Source organism: Fulmarus glacialis, unplaced genomic scaffold, assembly GCF_000690835.1.
Source record: "Fulmarus glacialis isolate BGI_N327 unplaced genomic scaffold, ASM69083v1 scaffold18341, whole genome shotgun sequence".
NCBI lineage: Eukaryota > Metazoa > Chordata > Aves > Procellariiformes > Procellariidae > Fulmarus > Fulmarus glacialis.
Window position 1 is genome coordinate 1 of NW_009193676.1, and position 15,633 is coordinate 15,633.

General features: G+C 39.0%; 1 protein-coding gene across 1 annotated transcript in view; it reads left to right on the top strand.

Moving 5' to 3' along the window:
• Nucleotides 1–1,755: 1,755 nt before the first annotated feature.
• Nucleotides 1,756–15,633, top strand: part of LOC104083885 (ankyrin-2-like) — a gene marked incomplete at its 5' end in the record, with an annotated part of 31,640 nt that continues 17,762 nt past the window's right edge. Inside the window, 3 exons of the mRNA XM_009587541.1 lie at nucleotides 1,756–1,788; nucleotides 4,625–4,646; nucleotides 8,923–14,697. Of these exons, the coding sequence (XP_009585836.1) occupies nucleotides 1,756–1,788; nucleotides 4,625–4,646; nucleotides 8,923–14,697 (5,830 nt within the window). The remainder of the gene's footprint in view (nucleotides 1,789–4,624; nucleotides 4,647–8,922; nucleotides 14,698–15,633) is intronic.

Consider the following 15,633-nt stretch of genomic DNA (forward strand, 5'->3'; position numbering starts at 1 on the left):
TGTTGAACTTCATGAGGTTCGCACGGCCCCACCGCTCAAGCCTGTGAAGGTCCCTCTGGATGGCATCCCTTCCCTCCAGCGGGTTGACTGCACCACACAGCTTGGTATCGTCGGCAAACTTGCTGAGGGTGCGCTCAATCCCACTGTCCATGTCGCTGACAAAGATGTTAAACAGCGCCGGTCCCGATACCGACCCCTGAAGAACGCCACTCATCACGGGGCTCCACTTGGACATCGAGCCGTTGATTGCAACTCTTTGAGTGCGACCATCCAGCCAATTCCTTATCCACCAAGTGGTCCATCCGTCAAATCCATGTCTCTCCAATTTAGAGACAAGGATTAGAGACAATTGCAAGACAGTGTCAAATGCTTTGCACAAGTGCAGGTAGATGACGTCAGTTGCTCTTCTCTATCCACCAATGCTGTGACCCCGTCATAGAAGGCCAGCAAATTTGTCAGGCACAATTTGCCCTCAGTGAAGCCATGTTGGCTGTCACACATCACCTCTCTAGCATAGTTTCCAGGAGGACCTGCTCCATGATCTTGCCAGGCACAGAGGTGAGACTGACTGGCCTGTAGTTCCTCGGGTCTTCCTTTTTTCCCTTTTTAAAAATGGGGGTTATGTTTCCCCTTTCCCAGTCAGTAGGAACTTCACCGGACTGCCACGACTTCTCAAACATGATGCATAGTGGCTTAGCAACTTCATCCACCAAGTACAGGGACTGAAAATTATTTGTCATTTGTTTCATTTGCCAATTTGAAAGTGAATGGGTTTTGCAATAGCATTTTTAGCTAACTGCCTCGTTTATCTTGTTGTGGTGATAATGATAAAAATGTAGCAGATTTGAGCTCAAGAATTTGGAAAGTTTATAGCCAAAAATATTTTCTTAGACTAGATTTTAATATTACTTTGACTTTTGATACTGACTTTTCTTCCTACATGTGATCAAATCTTTCAAGAATCTATCAGTACGTCACATTGTGTAAATGGTCTTTCTTCAGAATATTTTTATAATGGTTATTGATGTACCTGGGGAAAAAAATAGTGCAATATCAAGGGCAGAAAAAGGAGAGAAAAACTCTAGTATGAGTTAGTATTTATAAATAATAAGATTGAGACCAGTTGAGTTCTCATAAATCATGGGAGTGCCCTTGATTTCTGTTCAAGTGAGATCAGATATTAAGCAGCACTTGTTTCCTTAGAAAGAGTCAGTTTATTGCTATTCTGTGATAACTCGGATTTTTTACTGTCCTTGTTAGATTAAGAGCTGCATGCCTTTTAGGAGTGTATTTAGGCTGTTTGCCCAAAATCTTGCCTGTTGGTGTTCATTTTTTCTCAGCATTTTTAGCATATAATATAATCTTTATTATAGCATTTCTGTATAATTTAAAAATAACACATCTCAACTATTTTAACTTTAACTATTTTAAGTATTTATTCATGCTAATTTATGGGTGCAAAAGCATGTATATATTTTAAGTTTTGGTGCAAATAAGGATCACTAGAAGTCTAACACCCAGAAGCAACTTTTCTGTTTGTAATTTGCTTGATTCTGCAGCCTTTTGTGTTTTAAACTGACAGTTTAGTTTTGCTGCTTTTTGACATAAGAAATCAATTGCAGAAACGTATTGCATTTTCTTCTTTTCTGTTAAATGTTGTCAGAAGTTATGTTTTCCTACTCTCTTCCAAAAAATTTGCATTTTGCCTGCTCTGTTTTCCCCTTCTCTTTTTGCATGGCATTTTGGAACTGAAAGGAATCAGAATCAGATCAAGAACAAGAAGAAGAGGTAATGTTGCTATAACAGCATGTTATTGCTTATGCATACTACTAAAATACAACTAACAAATATAGCTTGGAAGATTAAATCTGTTGTGAAACAGGCGTATCAATCATTAGTTCAGTGCTACAAAAACAACGAAGAGGAGTGCACTTAAAAGGATCTTGCACAGGCTCATTTTTGGAATTTACGGAGTTTAACTTTCCCAACGTTAAAGTTCTGCTGATTCAGATGCACTGATTTTGGAGGTGTATAATAGTTCATTTTGCTTTCAAAACAGTTCCTTAATAATTTAAGAATTATTTTGCTGAAGAATAAGCCATACAAGTGTATTTCTTTAAGCTTTATTCTCTGCAGGGGGAATGGGATTGGTTTTTCTGATTCTGAGAACCATCCCGCATCTTAAAAATAACGTAGGGTTGCTACTAGACTTGTCTAAAGTCTTCAGAACCAGTAGATCACTGGCACAGTATACTTTGTATTAATACCCCTAAGCACGGTCTGAATGTGCTTCCTCTAGTTGGTGGTGGTGGGTAGGGGGGAACGGAGGCAGAGGAACAGACCTAAATACAACAATTATTTCCATCAGTGAGTTCCCCACTCTTGGGGGGAGTCTGCGACCAGATTGCAATCGAATGCGCTACCTGTATGCCTGAAAGGGCTGCAATTCACAAATCTTGTCCATTTGTAACATCCAATAGACTGGATCTTACAGATTTCTGAGTTGGATTACTGAAGTCCAGTACAGAATCAGTGTTAACCCAGAAGTTACAAGTAAGTTTACCCCAAGTAAAAGGTGTAGAGTTTTCATCTTTAGCACAAACTGAATTGCATCTTAATAGAGAAATGTGGCCAACTCCCCCATACATTCCCAGCCCCATTCTAGCAGTTATAGATGTTTCTTAAGGTCTGACCCCTACATGAGTGAATAACATAAGAAAAGCATCCCCACATTTTGATGATATTCAGCTGTTGGAAACAAGTAAGAGTGCCAGCACTGTGAGAATAGCCTGCTCCCCAAAGACGGTGGACATCTTTTCCGTGAACTGCAAAACAGAGTTCAGAAGTTTGGTTGCATGGATTGCTGTTTCCTATTATTGTTACAGAAATATTTACCGCTCCTATTTCAGTGCTGAAATATAGGCACTGTCAAGTGAAAATATGGCCAAAGTTTTTAAGCTAACTCCCGCTATATTCATTCAGAAGGTAACATTTCTTATCAGGTAATCATTCAATTTCATATAAAAAGCATGAAACTAATTCTTTTAGCCTCTATAATGTTTATGCATTCCCAGTGAAGTCCCCAAAAGTTGTTTTTAACAAATCTATGCTCTGTAAAAGCAGCGTAAAGGATATTGGAAAATTATTTTTCCAAACATTGATGACTTCTTATGTTTTTATATAAGAAACTAAAACACAGAAAGATAAGCTCATTGATGGCTAAAAACACCTTCCATTTTAAATTATTTTTTGTTTACTTTATTCATTTTTACGTTAATAATATTAATTAGTATGCTGAAATAATTGCAGACTGATTTTGAGGAACTTAAAGTAAGGGGAATTAAAGTATCCTAGGGATCCTAGGTTACCATGTAGGGCGATCTGTGCATCAGAGGAATTCGTACTATTACGGATCTGTAATACACGCTGCTGAGTGTGAAGTTTAATAATATGAGCCTAAATGATTGCAAGGCATATATGAACGTGTAAGTATTGCCAGTGATTTACTTGTATTCATTTTCAGTTTATGGAAAAGCAAAAATTAATAATATCTTAACTGAGACAATATATTGCATTTATCTTTACGAAGAATACTTTTAAGCAAGTAAAACCTTTTCAACACCTACTAAACAACTATCTCGGGGGCTTTAACATATGCAGTATGTTGTATCAACAGTACTGCATAGCTGATTTTCATTCCTCGCCGTCATCCTACCACCACAAGTTTGTATAGGAAATTAAATGTTTAGTGCTACTTCTAACTTTGTGTACTTTGCACATCCAAATGTACACAACAAAAACCTTTTTTTGCTTGTGTGGACACAAGATTGTGCTAGCAGAATTGAAAAAAGGTCACACTACAAGGCAACTTCAAAAATTTGTTTCTTGAACTTTTATAGTCTGACATTGCATTTTTTTACATGTTTTTTGGCAAGGGCTATGTTTTCTTTTGAGTGACAGTAAAATTGTATGGCTTTTTCAATCTGTACCCGAATACACTCTGAAAAATCAAGAAGATGGCCTCTGAAGGCCATCACTGCTTCCATTTAGAGGTATCAATAGCTATTAGTGGCATCAAGTCCTAGTTCTTGCCTCAGGCAGTAGCAAGTCTGCAGTCATTTCTACACCTGCTTTTCATCATCACAAAGTACAGAAGCAAAAATGCAAATCACGATCTCAGAATGAGTATGTACAATGTAGCTATGTATAAAGCATACTAGTTGCCTTCCAGATGGGACATATGCCTTCAGATGACCATATTGGACTTCTTTGCTTTAGACAGAAGAAATAAATTAAGAACAATGCAGCAAGATACCCAGTAATACAGAAGTCTGGGTCCTCTGTTCTGCTAGTCGCATTTAAAGAAAATACATTGCAACATTTTGCATCTACTGTTGACCATAACTATAGCAAAGTAACCATTTTTCTGTTATTAGAAACACTAAATCAGTTAAGGCATGCTTTTACCGTTATTTTAAATACGTTCTTGGTTCCATTTAAGTCAATGAATCTATGTGTCTCCATATATCTAGTGGATTTGACTCAACCTGTGCTACTTCACTAGTGACTTTATATACATCGATTATATTCTAACTTTTAAATTTCCCCCTTTTTTCTCTTCCAGGTTGATATGACTTCAGAAAAAAGTAAGATTTTCTTTTTTTTTTTTTTGAAAATGTTATAATGCAGTTTGTATGAAAGATGGTTAAGAATAAAGATAAGCATGAAAGAGAGCTAAGCTTTAACTGCTATTGCTAATAACATCAATACTTTAAAAATGTAATAGAAAACAATTTAATACCAAAGCAGCTATCCAATTAAATACATTTTAATGTATAAATTAACAAGTAATACAGTTTAAAACAGTTCATCTAAGCATTTACTTTCCTTTGACATCCCTAGTGATCCCGCTATTGCTATTTTGCTTGTATGAATGCTCATCCCTCCATTTTTTTGTTTTGTCCATTTGTTGACACACGTTGTTGCCTCATATTTGAGATAAATGACAGTATCACTTTCAATAGAAATGTAATTAATACTCCAATGTATTTCATTAAACTCATGAAATACAACCATGCAAAAAAGTGATACTGTCCAAAGTAATCAGGCTGTTTAACCCTTCTCCCTCCCCACCCCCCTGCCCTTTACTGTGGTGAAATATGGCTGGAAATATGACTGTTAAGCTTGGTACAGCATATATACCCTTTGTATATACAGAATCAGGCCATTATTCTTCGAAACTGAGGGTGAGTGGTTCACAATGCCAAAGATCTCCTTTAATGAAGATGCAAATCAAACAAATATATATTCAGTCTGAAGAGTATCTCTAGTAAGAACTGTTTTCAAATGCAGTGATTTCTTAAATCTGCTTAGGAAAAGAATGACTTCTGTCTTGTTTCCAGTTTAAAGTGCAATGCCTTGCCTTTTTTTCTACATTGCATTTTGAGGGTTATTTATTCTTGATGTACTATGTACATGTCTTAATTGGAAAGACAACAGCACCGTGATCCTGAAGATCAAACGCATGATCATTCCCCTATAACCTCCTTTGTCTAAAGAAGAAATGCTTCATCTAGAGAATAAAATAACTAATCAGGGTGACAAAATAGCTAATAATGTGGTGGGAAATAGTATTCACCATGACTAGCAACATTATTAGGATCAGATTTTTGCTCTAATTCATTATTATTTACACCAGGATGACCAATTTCATCAAGGTGGAAAAGACACACCATAGTATAGCCAGCAGAGTGGAATTTCAGTTGCCCCATGACTCACCTTGGCCATGGGAAATGGGAGGTGAATTCAACAGAACAGTAAAACATACAGATGAAAAAGGGCTTGAATGCTCCCCTTGCCACATAATTATTTACTCAAAGCAGTACACCCACGCTTAGGAAAGTGGCGGGATGCAGGTTTGGTGAGGTTGCTCAGTTGTGGCTGTCACAGACTCATCTGAATTCAACATGGCATAGAGCTAGAATTTTTGGTGAGTCTTACACTGGATGAATGAAAATACCAGTCAGATAGCAATTTAGTTTTGCTACTTCTTCCTTTGGCTTAATGGAGGATTAGTTTGAGAATTATGTAGAACAGCTGCAAGCAGGAGAGTGAGAGAGACACACTGTTCACAGGAATCGTTAAAAGTATAATTAACAATCACGAAAGAGACCAACAAGTGCCTGCTTAAAGACCACTGAGAAGGCTCACATCAAGATATCCAAATTGCTGGAAAATATACTTACAACCAAGCAACTTCTTTTCAGGCACTTAGCCCAGTTCCCTTATACTTCTGCTAATGGTCTTCTTTAGTTTAAATAACTTTTAATTGCAGTGAGGTAATATACAAGTGACTGATTTTTTGGCCCAGTAGTTGCACTGTTCAGTAAGAACTAGGACTCACATGTGCATGTCCTTGGTTTGGGAATAATTATTTACGTAAAGGGAAATGGATCTATGAGACGACACAGAAAATCTCACCCATGTCAAAATACTGCCAAATTCACCTTTATGAATAGACCTTAAAGGTTTCAGCCAGAACCAGGATTAGAACTGGTGTTTCTGAAAAGCGTGTTAGAGACTTTACCAGTCGGCCGTAGAGTCAGTTCCTTCCTGGTCTGAGTTAATACAAGTAAACAGCTCTCATGAGAAGAATCCAAAAGAACGAGGGCAAGCCAAGAACATGACCCAGGAGAGCTTAGCAGTTAGAGGTACTTAGTTTCAAGATCCACGCTGCTGAATCCAAAACAATTTTCCACTGAGAAAAGAAACAAGTGATAGAATCAAACAACAAAACCTCCAGAACACTATAATAAACGGGAAGATTTTATCAGCGTCTTCTGTTTCAGCTGTTCTACTTAATCTAAAGATGTATTCTCAGAAACAAACATTTGCGCTTTAGTTTTCAAAGTTACGTTTAGAGACAGAGCAGCCACCAAGTCAGTTCTGCTACACTCGCCTTCCTTGGCAGAATAACAGCTTTGTGATACAAGCTAGAAACACTTCCGTGCAGGTGTGAGGGAGGCCAACCACGTCGTATCCAAAAGCTTGTAACATGGCAGGGAAGAGTACTAATCTGGGATGTTAATGACTACGCTGCCTCTCCTAAAAGGTCCTTGTCCTGCACTCTACCAGCTGCATTTACTGACAGCTGTTGACCATTCCGGACAGTTTAGGAGTTCTCCTATTTTTCTCTCGTAGTAGTTCTACCGCCGCTTCGTCATTCTGCTAACTAGCTAGGCCACAGAGAAGCCCGGCAAGCATTCTTGCTACCAGCCACACACTGTTTGGCTAGTACTGGCGTTTTTCTTCCCACTAGAGCTTCTTTGCTTCAGCCTAATTAACTTGACTCTTTGGCCAATGAGATAGTTATCCATTTGATATTTATGAAAATATGTATTACAAATCTATAAAATTACTAGATAGCATTTCAGTATGCACTAGACAGTTCACACTAAAAACAGCAGCACCAAAGCACCAAATATTCAGCACCATAATCACCCACAGCGTCTGGTTATAATTAATGTACAGCATGATAATTTAGCATTCATTTCACACAAGAGAGTAGTGTAGCAAAATGGATATTTTTTACAAAGAAATACAGATAATTATGTATTGCTTAGGTTCTCCTTATTTGCATTACCACTTTGACTTTTAGACTGGGGTGCGGAAATGTGTCAAGTTTTATGTGATGTAGTACCTTTAAGAGAAAAATGTACAATTAAATTTCTAAGCATTGCATTCTGTTCATAACTTGCTTCAGTCCTCCAATGTTTCATTCTGTTCAATATACATTTTCTAGTAGTCCTTCCTGAAATTAAATATTCCCAGCAGGCAGTTATGGCATAATGGGAGCTACCTACACCCAGCTTACTGTATATTGATTGCACAGATTAAACAAATATTTCACCACAGTATGTTTTACAATGTTTTCATGTATCTTTAATTTATATGATTAATTTTTAGAGCTGTTGTTTTTTAACTGAAGCTACATACCCAGCAGCATTTGCAACACCTTTGCTTTGCATGGAAATAACTTGCCTTACATGAATTGTATGTATGTGTCTAGTGTGACTGTCTCTGATTTTTGGTTGCCATACATTACATTTTTTAAAACTTTGAAATCACTTCTGAGTTGATTCACAGTTTTTTCTTATTCTCTCTCCTTTTCTTCTCTGTCTTCTCTTTCCTCAGTCAATTCATTAGTTGTCAATGAGGATGTTCCAAGGAAAGGACCATGCCTCTTAAAACAAAAGAATGTTTGTTTCATTGTTTAGGTGTGAAATCCCCTTAGATGAAATGCCGGTTTGCAGCTGATTCAGATCTCTACATATTTGATCATATTTTAGATTACTGCAGAATTACTTTCAACTTTTTATTTTGGTCATTAAGAAAAAAAAATGTTAACCCAATGTTATTCTGACAGTTTGCTAACACTGGCTTTCTCTTAGAGGAAATCGACTTTCAATCAGTTCTAATGCTTTCCCCCTTTTTTCTTGTTTATTTTTATTTGAACATTGATCTGTAACATCTGAACAATCTTGAGATGCCTATCTTTGTGTAACTTCACTGTGTTTCTTCTGTTTTTAATTTTAAATTTTGTTGTTGTTGTTTTGGTTTTTTTTAGTGGTGTCCTGATTTGGTTTGTTACAGCTTTGATAATGTATGTGTGGTTGTGCTATATTGATAAAGTTAAGCAAGTTATTTCCTGCCATTTTCCTTTTCAGTTTTTTTTTTTTCTTTTTCCCGTTAGCTTTGCTTTGCTCTTTTACCCTCAGATCTTGTGGATCCACCATTCCCGGCCCATTTTGTTGACCTTCCTACCACTGCAACCAAAGACTGTCATTTTCAGTCCTGATTACATTTTCCAATCTCTATTCTTGATTTCCATTTTACTTTCAATGTTTTTCATTCGCATCAAAGATGACGAGACAGAATCTACAGAAACATCTATCCTGAAAAGCCATCTGGTTAATGAAGTCCCTGTACTAGCCAGTCCAGACCTGTTGTCTGAAGTTTCTGAGATGAAACAAGATTTGATCAAAATGACTGCCATCTTGACAACTGATCCTTCTGATAAATCAGGCTCCATTAAAGTGAAAGATCTCGGAAAACCCACTGAGGAAGAGCCAGGAGAGCCTTTTGAAATAGTTGAAAGAGTGAAAGAAGACTTAGAGAAAGTAAATGAAATTCTGAGAGGTGGATCCTATACCAGAGAAGAACATGATTTGCAGAAGTCACTTTCCAAACAAGAACTTGTAGAAGAAGAATGGGTCATTGTCAGTGATGAAGAAATTGAAGAGGCCAGAATAAATGCTCCTTTAGAAGTCACTGAACCTACCTGTGTAGAAGTCAGGGTAGACAAAGGGACAACAAAAATGGAGAAGGCAGACATGACAGGAATGGTAGATTACCTTACAGAGGATTTAAAAACATATGTTTCTCTTCATGAGGTACAGCCAAAAGCCTTACAAGAAGACTTGGTAGAAGAGAGATTTGAAGCTGTAGTAATAAGCAGGGATTCTGAAAAAGAAGGACAAGAATCTCCAACAACTGAAACAGTAAGTCTGCAGGAGCAGCACAAGCCAGCCTTAGAAATTAAAAAGCCAGTTAGGACAAAATTAAGAGATGAGCAAAAGCAAAAGGAAGGCAAGATGCACAGCAGAGAAGAACAACCAGGACTAACGAAGCTCACTTCAGATGAGTCACTAGGTGAGAAACCTGGCTTAACACCGACAGCTGCTCCTGAGGCTAAAGCTGTATCCCCTGTTATAGAGGAAACTCCTATTGGCTCTATAAAAGATAAAGTTAAAGCTCTTCAGAAACGAGTGGAAGACGAACAAAAAATACGGTCAAAACTACCTGTCAGAATTCAAACAAGAGAAGGCACTGCTGAAAAGGCTTCTAAAAGACCAGTACAAGTCAAAAAACCAGCAGCACACAAAGCACAACCGCCTGTTTCACCTTCTTCTAAGACAGAAAGACTTGAAGAGACCATGTCAGTTCGTGAACTGATGAAAGCCTTCCAGTCAGGTCAAGACCCATCCAAGAATATATCTGGACTGTTTGAGCACAAATCTGTCAAACAGAAGCAACAGCTCCCCGAGAAGGAAACAACCCGGAGAAAAACAATTTCTTCACAAAGTGAAACGAGGCGAGTATCAAGCCACAAGACAGACAAACAGAAGGACAAACAAAGCACAATATTAAAAGCAGAGAAAGAGCCACAATCAAAAAAAGGAAAAATACCGATTTCTACTGTCGAAATTACCAAGAAAGCTGTAGGTAAAGAGCAGGTAAAAGAGCAGAGCAGCAAAAAACCAATTGAACCTCTCCCTCCAGTATTTGATGATGAAAGTGCCAAAGATACAGCGGTTGTGAAGGGCAGGACTTCTGATGACCAAGGAGATACTGACTTCCAGATCAGCCCTGACAGAAAAACCTCAACAGACTTTTCTGATGTCATTAAAGAAGAACTGGAGGATAATGACAAATACCAACAGTTCCGACACCTTTCAGTGACAGAGGAGGGAGAACTTAACTTGGAGCAAGTACTGACCAGTCCTTTCAGTGTTGCTTTTCCCACAGAGTATGTGAAAGATGGATTCCTTCCTGCTCTTTCTCTGCAAAGTTCTGCTTTCGATGGGAGCTCAGAGAGCCTTAAACACGAAGGTGTGGCTGATTCTCCAGGTAGCCTACTTGACGGAACCCCTCAGATCAGCTCTGAGGAAAGTTATAAGCATGAGGGTCTGGCAGAGACTCCAGAAACAAGCCCTGAAAGCCTTTCGTTCTCACCAAAGAAAACTGATGGGCAAATTGAAGAAGCTAAAGGAGCAGCTAGAGCACACACAACAGCAGAAACATGTTCTCCGAAGGAACTCTCTCCAAAGGAAGATGAAAAAGGTATTACTGAAAGACAGCTAGATGCTGTTACTGAGACTAGTAAGTCTCATTCTGAGCATGTATCAGAAGAGCTTGTACCTACAGCCTCTGAAGAAGAGGCTGATAAACTTAAAGAAAGTAGCTCAGCTTCCATTATGAAAGATATTAGCAGGGATAAAGAATCCAGAACCACTGCACATTTAACTAAGTCTTCTGAAACACATGACACTGCTTTAGAGAAAGAAAAAGATATAACCTGTGAACGCCGTGTTGTGGTTAGAAGTCCCCAGAAATTGGAACTTTCACTTGCTAGCCATGATAGTGAAAGCTTTAGCCCAGTTGCAGATGACTCTTTGGCTATAAGTCATAAAGACTCACTGGAAGCAAGCCCAGTGCTAGAAGATAACTCATCACACAAAACGCCTGATTCTTTGGAGCCCAGTCCTATGAAAGAGTCTCCCTGCCGTGATTCCCTTGAAAGTAGCCCTGTAGAACAAACAGTGAAGGCTGGTATTTTGGGGCAGGGTCCTCTTCAGTCTGTTCTTAGCAAAGGAGAAACCTGCCCAGAACTGGCATCGGTGCGTTCCAGGATTCTCCGTGACCCTGAGGGAAGTGCTGATGATGACAGTCTAGAGCAAACATCCCTCATGGAGAGTTCAGGGAAAAGTCCTCTTTCACCTGAAACTCCTAGTTCTGAAGAAATTAGCTATGAAATCACACCTAAACCAGCAGATTCGCAGGCACTGTCGAACATACCAAAGTCAGCCATGATCCCTGAAGTCAGTGAAGAAGCAGACGATGACTCAGAAAGTGAACCAAAGAAGCGGTTCACCCCTGAAGAGGAGATGTTTAAAATGGTGACCAAAATCAAAATGTTTGATGAATTAGAACAAGAAGCAAAACAGAAGAGAGATTACAAAAAGGATTGTAAGCAAGATGAATCTTCTGTAGTTGCTGATTCAGAAGCTGCATGTGAAGCTGAAGAACCAGAGTCAATAGCTGTAGAAGAAAAAGATACACCTACAGTGGTGATGTCTGCAGCTGAACCTAGAAAAAGTTCTTCCTCTTCAGAAAGTGAGCCAGAACTGACTCAGCTAAAAAAAGAAGCCGACTCAGGCCTCTTAATGGAGCCTGTGATCCGAGTGCAGCCACCTTCACCATTACCATCCAGTATTGATTCCAGTTCTAGCCCTGACGAAGCAGGTTTCCAACCCATTGATTCAAAACAATGCTCTGTCAGGATAGGTGCAGTTAAAGCAGACCAGGATAAGCCAGCAGAAGATGACAAAGAGGAACCACTTATCCTTGGGGGCAGCTGTAAGGCTTCCACAAGAGAATCAGGCACTTGTCATTCTGATGGTTGTGTATCAGCAGAAACTGATGAATCAAAATGTGATAGTGCAGATGACAGTGAGACAGTTAGTCCCAATGCCGCAGTCACACAATCTGGGGGTACTCTGTGTCATTCCATTGGTGACAGTTCTCAAAAAGAAGTTCATGTTGAGTCTTCACTAACACTACAGCAATATGATACTACTGAAAAAGATGTCGAAACCACTGCATTGTTAACACACACAGATCTCATTTCTACAGGAGCTGTGTCTGAGAAAGTAGATGATAGTTCTTGTGGGCACAGTGCCACTGAGGACTCTGTACCACAAGATGGCAAACTGCCTGAAGATGATACCACTGGCCATTCTGCTTTGGGAAGTGATTTGGGAAAAGCAGATACAGATTTTGAAACATCTCAAAGAGCTATTAATGCTGAGGAACCCTTACCAGAGTATTCATCCCTTACCACTGAAACAGTGGAACTTGGAAGTTGTGTAGCAGGTGCTGCTGAAAGTAGCGCTCCTTATATAGTAAGCCCTTATGAAAATGTGTCTTCTGAACATTTCTTTACTGACTCTGAAAGTGAGGTAGGATCTGGTAGAAGTCGGCTATCTAGGGAAAACTATTCTATTGAAGAAGGAAAAGATGAGACTGGTGAAGCTTTACTCAGCAGAGACACAGGTAGTGAATATCACTCTTCTAAGGAAGTATATATGGAAATAGAGCCAAAACCAGAGGATGCATTTCAGAAATTATCACAAGGGTCTTCAGCATCAGATTCCACAAAATCGGCTGAATCTGCCCTTGGGGATATAAGAGATGAAACAGAGAAATTCATCAGTCAAGTCGTCATCACTAAAACTGATGTGGATTCTGACATGTGGAGTGAAATACGTGAAGATGATGAAGCTTTTGAAGCTCGGGTGAAAGAAGAGGAACAAAAGATATTTGGCTTGATGGTAGACAGGCGATCACAAGGCACAACGCCTGATACAACACCGGCCAGAACACCCACTGAAGAAGGGACACCACTTAGTGAACAAAATCCTTTTCTTTTTCAGGAAGGAAAGTTGTTTGAAATGACTAGAAGTGGAGCCATAGACATGACCAAAAGGAACTATCCAGATGAAAGCTTTCACTTCTTCCAAATGGGGCAGCAGCCTCAGGAAGAAGTTTCTTTATCTGAAGAAGTGAAAGAAGCAGCAGAGGTGGAATCTTCTAAGCTGAAGAGCTCACCAGATCCATTTTCACCTTCAGAATCAGAGGACTTGGATATACAAGAGAAAGATACATTGAAATATTCACCCCCAGCATCTGAGTCTAGTGACAAATCAGAAGAAATGATGGGTGAAGGTGTCAGCATAGGCACCACAAAAGCAGATCTTAAATCCAGAATTCCGATTAAAATGGGTATTTCAGCTTCTTCAAAATCACCAAAGAAAGAAACTGCTGCCTCTGAAGCTGAGCCCCTCTCCAGAACGGAGACTGACATGGTTGATAGCAGTCAGGTGCCTTCCCCTATCTCTCCTGAGCAGTCTTTACTAGAAGATGAATTAGATTTTTCCAAAGTCACTAGATTAGTTTGTTCTGAACAGGGTGATGAGTCCCCAGACTCTTCACCAGAGGAACAGAGATCTGTGATTGAAATCCCTACTGCTCTAATGGAGAGAGTGCCTTCTTGTGAAAGCAAATCCAAAATTCCTGTAAGAACAGCTGCTGCTGCATCGCAATCCTTGCAACAATCGGAAAATGAGAGCCTTCCCACAGACAGCTTCCTAGACAGTTTGCAGTGTGAAGCAAAAGATGACCAAGCAAAACCAAAGTCTAAAATTCCTGTCAAAGCAGCTTTCCAAAAAGCTGAACAACAATATACATACACAGACACATCTGTCCGCAAGCTAGAGTCGCCCAAAGCTCTTGACATGACAAGCAAACTACCTATGAAACAAGATAGCCGAAGTAAATCTGAATCTGATGCAAGTATTCCTGTGGACCCAAAGACTAAACGTTCAATAAAAGCTAGGAGTTATGCTGAGGCAGAAGCAGAGACCAGGGAGAGGGAGAGAGAGATGAAGCTTGAGCTAGACTCAGATGAGGCAACAGCAAGACCCAAGGTATTTTCATCACGGTTGCCAGTTAAAAGCAGAAGCACCACAGCCTCCCGCAGTGCTTTTAGTCCCACAAAAGAAAGTAAGGAACATTTTTTTGACCTTTACAAAAACTCCATAGAATTCTTTGAAGAAATTAGTGATGAAGCTTCTAAATTAGTGGAGAGACTCACACAGTCAGAGAGAGAACAAGAATTAGTTTCAGATGATGAAAGCAGTAGCGCCCTAGAAGTTTCAGTTATTGAAAATGTGCCATCCAGTGAGACTCAGCAGTCAGTTCCTGAAGACATCTTTGACACCAGACCCATTTGGGATGAGTCTGTAGAGACTCAGATTGAACGTATCCCTGATGAAAATGTCCATGACCATGCTGAAGGTATTTGACAACGACTGGGATTCCCTGTGCGACGCATGTCATGAATTAAACTTTTTGGTTTTTTGTTTTCTTTGGGGTGTGTGTGTGTGTATGTTTGTATACAAGTGTAATGTGTGTGGCATTTTCTTTTAAGCTTTTGGTGGTTAGTTGTGTATTTTTTTCCCCTGTGAGCTGTGTTTGGTTTTTTGTGTTGTGTTTGTATTTTTCTTGTCTGTGAAACAATCTCAAGATTGCAAACCATGAATGCTTATGGGAAGTGTTACCTTAATAAACAAAAACACTTCCAAAAATATGTATTGTTTTACCATTAAACTGATTGCTGAGGTCATGCACATTTTGGCTTTTGGCTTTCCCTGGCCTTATTCTTAACTATTAATTTTTACTAATAATGAAATATTTGGGCATTGATTGAAACTGAGACAGGCAAATTCATTTTCTTTTGAGTTGTTACACAAAGAAATCTGCAGAAGGTTTAAACAATTAAGTTTTTCATGTTCCTTTTTTTGATGATCTGTGTCTCAAGAAAATTCTGTGTCACAAGTAACTTCAGTACAAGTTTTCTGGTGTTTGGTTTTCCTCTCACCTACTTGTGTACTACTACTGAGTAGCCATGATGGAAATCCAGTAGCTAAAATGAAACATGCATATATCATTAACCCTAAGCAATTTTCTGAATCTGAGATACCATAATCCACGTGTGCATTGAGGGAAAATCAAAACTCATATTCTGCCAATCCTCAAATTAGCTTTGGGGATGGGAGGAACAGTCAGTCTCACTGTTACTGAAATAAATGAAGACTGGCGAATAAACATCTGATTTTTCCTTGCCTTCATTGTAAGTATTTTGTATCACTCCCTAGTTGAAAGTGTCAAAGACACTTAAATGAACAATACCTCAAATACAAACCATAATATGAAGTGCCATATGGACTGTTT